The 6,000-nt window shown below is 35.5% G+C and overlaps 1 protein-coding gene across 1 annotated transcript in view; it reads left to right on the top strand.

The window, feature by feature from the left end:
• The window catches only part of LOC125647891 (atrial natriuretic peptide receptor 1-like), a 36,618-nt gene extending 31,962 nt beyond the window's left edge, over nt 1-4,656 (top strand). The window contains exons 18-23 of the mRNA XM_056140652.1: nt 436-559; nt 998-1,066; nt 1,275-1,449; nt 1,544-1,642; nt 2,392-2,483; nt 2,697-4,656. Of these exons, the coding sequence (XP_055996627.1) occupies nt 436-559; nt 998-1,066; nt 1,275-1,449; nt 1,544-1,642; nt 2,392-2,483; nt 2,697-2,753 (616 nt within the window). The 3' untranslated portion in view covers nt 2,754-4,656. The remainder of the gene's footprint in view (nt 1-435; nt 560-997; nt 1,067-1,274; nt 1,450-1,543; nt 1,643-2,391; nt 2,484-2,696) is intronic.
• Nucleotides 4,657-6,000: the final 1,344 nt, after the last annotated feature.

The following is a 6,000-nucleotide window of genomic DNA, read 5'->3' on the forward strand; positions in this document are numbered from 1 at the left end:
TCCTATGCGTTTGTCAAAGTGTTCATCTTCTGCCAATTCTGCGTCTAGGTGACATATCTGACAAAAGATTACGTGTAATGAATGATCACTCTATCTGAAGTCCAGTCTTTTCTCTGTGATGATATATGCACTCATTGCATTTCAACGTACAGCCCTTAAAATAATGATCAGGCAGAGTGTTTCAATATTGTTTCACAAACATATTTTATTGCTCCTGAAGACTATCAACAATTGGTGAAAGTTTTGTGGTAGTTTATTAGGAGCAGTCACAGGTACTTCGGAAAATGCTATGATGCATCTCTGTGGTCTCTGAAGATTCTTTTTTTAATTATATGGGGATATTGGTTGTAATTCGCAAAACTGACACCTCATAGACATTGAGTGATCAAAATTCATAACATTTTCTTCTGTTTTGAGATATTGATTATTTTACAGGTATGTGGCTGATGAACTAAAGAACGGTCGAATGGTGGATCCAGAGGCGTTTGGTTGTGTCACAAAATACTTCAGTGACATTGTAGGATTTACATCCCTTTCTTCGGAAAGTACTCCCATGCAGGTACATAGGACAGATTCAATTTCATCAATGCAAGGTGAAGATAACGAACAGTGATCAATCTCATAACTCCTATAAGCAATACAAAATAATAGTTGGGCAAACACGGACCCCTGGACACACCAGAGGTGGGATCAGGTGTCTAGGAGGAGTAAGCATCCCATGTCGACCGGTCACACCCACCGTGAGCCCTATATCCTGATCAGGTAAACGGAGTTATCCGCAGTCAAAATCAGTGTGCCATACATTTTAAAAGATTTATTCTTTCCAATGACATGAGGTAATTTTGTCAACATCGCAAGATATGCAGCGTATCTGTATAGTTGTTGAATGATTGGTCATGACTTATTGCTTGGTTACTAGTACTGTTCCAAACTTATGAGGGACATTGATGTATGAACATGGTGAGAATTATAACCGATATCCTTGTCTTCATTCTAGGTAGTGGATTTACTAAATGACCTTTACACTTGTTTTGACAGCATCATTGATAATTTTGATGTCTACAAGGTATGTCAAATGTGTGTCGAAAGATTAAAAAAATATGCTTTTAAATTAGACATTGTCAAATTCAACATGTAATTCTGAAGGAAGTCTTGTAAATTATTTCCTACTCCACTTAAAGTAATTTATATATATGAATAAACACAGCCATAGTAGGTCATCAAATTATTGTGAAAGCATAATATATCTATTGTAAATGAGAATTCATCTTTAGGTAGAAACCATTGGAGATGCTTACATGGTCGTGTCCGGTCTACCAGTACGTAACGGAGACCGACATGTGGTAGAAATTGCCAAAATGTCGACTGTCATACTGGATAATGTCAAAATATTCAAGATACCCCACAGACCAGGCGTGAAGCTGTGTGCTCGAGTTGGGTTACATTCAGGTAGTGCTTACTTACATCCTGAAGATATCGAGCCTTTGTACACTAAATCCAATGTACCCCAGTCAATATTTCCAAACATATTCTTATCACTTAGGTCCTGTATGTGCTGGTGTTGTGGGGCGAAAAATGCCCCGATATTGTCTGTTTGGTGATACAGTGAACACTGCCTCACGGATGGAGTCAAACGGAGAGGGTGGGTACTTTACACTGGACACTCTGTTATCACTGATACTTTTACTGATAGCGCTATTATATTTCCATTTTGGAGTTTTTTTTCTTTTAAAGTAGAACAGAACATACACTTATGAAATTTATTTAGAACAATATATGCAATTTAAAACAACAGTGACATTGTTTCTAAACTATGTGTTGTGTACTTACTTTTTTTTTTCATGATATATGTATACATTCGTGTGTATTTTTATGCTGCCCCTCGAATGCCCCTGCCGTTTGGAAATAGAAATACGTGTATGCGCATGTAGGGGAAAATGTATGTATCAATGTGCGTATGATAACACTGATCTCATTTATCTTGGGGCAAAGGTCGAGTCCAACTTTTTACTATAAACAATTTCTTTTTGTAATATTTCTTTCTCCTTGTCTGTTCTGACCACTTTTAAAAAAATAAATTATCTTTAGAATTTACTATATTTGAACATGAATTAACAGTCATTTGGTGTTTTATTTTTAAAAAGATAGTATTTGTTAAAATATCTACAGTTCACTTTTTACGACTTCATGAAAGTGAAATGATGCGCGACAATCGCGAACGCAAAAATTCGAATTGTATTCGGCCTCGTCAAATTAACATATTCTTATGTTTCATGATCAGTTACCAATACGAACGTAAACATCATTAATGCAATTATGAGAAGTTGTCAAACTTTTTATTTAAAATATACCCGAATGTATATCCTTGCAGTTAACTTTTTTTTCCTCTAGCAATGAAAATTCATGTGAGCGAATCAACCAGAAATCTTCTTCTTGACAGTGAAGACTTTGACCTGGAAGAGAGGGGAGAGATACTCGTGAAGGTAATTATATCATTATATGAAAATTTGGAATGGAAATATCTTAGTGTAAACTAATTGTTTTATTTCCATTGCAATTGATACTTAAAAATAAGATAAAGTGAAGTTTTGCGATTGTTTTCATCATGTTAAAAATTCAATTTGGTCAGTGATTGGTTATTTAGCTTTAAAAAAACAACATCGATATTGATTATTGTCAACAAGTATATATTTTAGGGAAAGGGTCTTATGAAGACATACTGGTTAAATCGGAGAGGAGTGCAGTTAATTTAGAACATTTATCTTATCTGGTATATTATTATGATCATGATCCACACAGTTGAGGTGCGGGGTGTGGTTAACTGTCTGTTTTTTTCTTATTCTCGTTCCTGTAGTCATTATGTGTTCTGCTTTGTGAATTTTATTTATGTCATGCACACATACCCTCATATTTTTATCAACCTTGCAGGGATGGTTCCTTGTATTACTACCTCTAAGGGAAATTTTTAGGTTAGTTATTTACATGTACAGGAACTAAGCTACATTATCCATTTTACTAATTTTCAAGAATGGTACTTGCATGAAAATATATGTTCGTGTAATTCTTGGTATTGAGTTGGGACATACAACTTCAAAATTACGTGCACAAAACTTTTCATTTGTCGCCACATTTCAGGAATACTCTACACAACAGTTTGAGTTCTTACCGGTGATCAAGGTTAAATATCTAAGATCAAGGTCAATCAAAAGGATGGTTTTTAAATCATTTCTAATTATGTATCCCCTTCCCAGAAGAGGGGCATATTGTTTTAGTGCTAAAGTCCATAACGTGGACAGTAATAAACGTCAAATACGGCTATAACACACACACACGCCCCTTCAACAACTCTTTCAATTTGACGAAGTGTACATTTTAAAAAGTATTCTCATAAAGTCGAAGAAATTAAACCTTGTTTGTGCCATAGATATAATAGAACCTGTTAAAACTCAGCATGATGAAGAATTTGGTAACGTAAGCTTTACTATACACTGTTTAATAATACAATTTATGTTAAAACTCAGCATAATAAAGAATTTGGTAACGTAAGCTTCACTATATACACTCTATGTTGATACTATTTATGTGAAGCTTAGGAACACAATGAGGAGTAAATGCAAAACTGTAGGATATTTAAATGGCTGTAAGCTCATTATTCATGTTGCTTGTTTTATATCATTAGCCTTCATGCCCCAAGTAGTCGTATTGCTATTCTCATCTAGTATGTTCAAGGGACGATACCGTGGGGATCTGGGTTAGAATAGGTCCTCAGTACCGCTTGCTTGTGGTAAGGGGCGATTAAATGGGGCGGTCCTTCGGATGAGACCGTAAAAACCGAGGTCTCGTGTCACAGTCGGTGTGGCACGATAAAGATCCCTCCCTGCTCAAAGCCTAAGCACCGAGCATAGGCCTAAATTTCACAGTCCTTCACCGGTAATGGTGACGTCTCCATATGAGTGAAAAACTATCGAGTGGGACGTTAAAAAATACAGAATCAATCAATCCAAGGAACGTGTTTGCCATATACATGTACTGCATGTAGTAATTTTGTATTCAATGCCGGAGTTATGAAATTGACCACTTAACATGTGTTTGTTGAATTCCAGAAGGACTGTTTTTCGTCTTTTTTGTGTTTGACACACTTGTTGTACATGTTTAGGTACTGGGTACATAATTACATCCAGATTCAGGAAGTTGTCACCGCCATGTTTATTTTGTTAAATTATAACCCTGCCAATCTCTAATAATTACACAGAATTATTGTAGATATATTAAATGATTGTGGTGTATTGTTGGTCAGCTGTCATAATGTTAGGCTTTATACGTGTTGTTAGTTTTCTGCTCCCTGGTCGTTTATGATTTTTCTCCATAAATCTTCGCTGAACATTTCAGATCGATGATATAGTTGTAAATAGCGTGTAGAAGTTGATGTTTGTCATTCACATTGCCCAAATGGGATTGTCAGCAATTATATATGACACCATCGATTGTAAAATTTGTGTGCAGTAATCCCAAGTTGTTGATTAGCGCATGCGCGAGATCAACTATACTGACTAATGAAAGTGTTGAGAACATTTCGGATTATTAATGCTCTACGTGTATGTTCAAGGTATCAATTTGTATGTTATGCTAATACGATTAAAGTCATACAACCAAGCAGTTCTCCAGTGTGTTCCTTGACAATAAACGATCGCGTTTTTATGTGCACATTTAATTGTGACGTAACAATTGTCTAATAAACTAGTAAATGGGTCGTTTACTGAAAATAAAGAACGTAATACTTTACCGATATCATATAATAGTAACAGTTATTTCATCATATTGAGGGGAATCAGTTATCATTTAATTTGGTGAAAGTCCTCCTATCGTTTGCGATGCAAAATTCCGGCTAATACGTTTCATCCACTTACTTTATCCGGTTTTTAAGGTCTCGATTTCAAGGGCCTGGGCCTTTCCAGTTGGGAAAAATAGCGACATTTGCTTGAAATGGGGAAAAACGTTCTATGGATAAAAGAAGTAGAGAGAAAATCAAATCAGTGCATTGAGGAATAATTGGACTCCTTCTGACTTACAATTTGGTCAAAGCATACCTCATTCAAATAATCCGAGGCCAGAAAATTAGGTTTACCTTGCAATTTTGAAGCTAAAATTGTAATCTGTGGGTTTATGAACCAGATTTATGAACGATGAGGCTACCCTGCTTTGATCGGTTTTCATTGTTTGGGAATTTTAAAGCAAAAATTGGGGAAAGTACCTGCTTTTTAGCATTGGGAATGGAGCCTTATTTCGGCCCCTCACAGACCCTTAAAAATCCCCGTAGTTATTCTCTAGGCTTGGACAACGTGGGGGGTGAGACAGCTAGCAATGTGGAGATGCCTTTAAAAGCATAATATTGCGCTGTTCATTTTCTGTATTATCAAAAGATCATTATACATGTAGTTGCAATAGAAGTATAGTGTTGAATTTTGTTTATATGCTGTTAAACAAAATATTATAAAGGGAAAACAAAATACATGTAGCATACAGAAAATAGCACAACCACTTGGATGTTTTAGCGTGCACAATTTAGGGATATGTAAAATTTATACGGTAAGCAATTAAAACTCTTCGATTTGGAAATCGTAAACTATGTTTACTATAAGGTGACAATTTAAATTTGATTTTTTGATTTACTATATCAGTAAGTAAAACTATCATCTATGTACTATAATTGACTTAACAATATTTTGTTTCGGTTTGCAACCTGTAATTCGGTCCAATGTTGTCTGACGTGTTTTGTTCGAATTGGTTCTATGCATGGAAAAGTGAAGACGCCGAATAGTGATCAATCTCATATATTCAGAAATACAAAATTGAGGATAGGGCAAACACGGAAACATTAGAAGTTGGATCAGATGCCAAGGAAGATTAAGCATCCAATTTCGACTGTTCAAATCCAATGTGAGCACCATATCTTGATCAGGTAAACGGAATAATCCGTAAATTAATCAGTATGTAAAGAAC

This window comes from Ostrea edulis, chromosome 6 (genome assembly GCF_947568905.1).
Source record: "Ostrea edulis chromosome 6, xbOstEdul1.1, whole genome shotgun sequence".
NCBI lineage: Eukaryota > Metazoa > Mollusca > Bivalvia > Ostreida > Ostreidae > Ostrea > Ostrea edulis.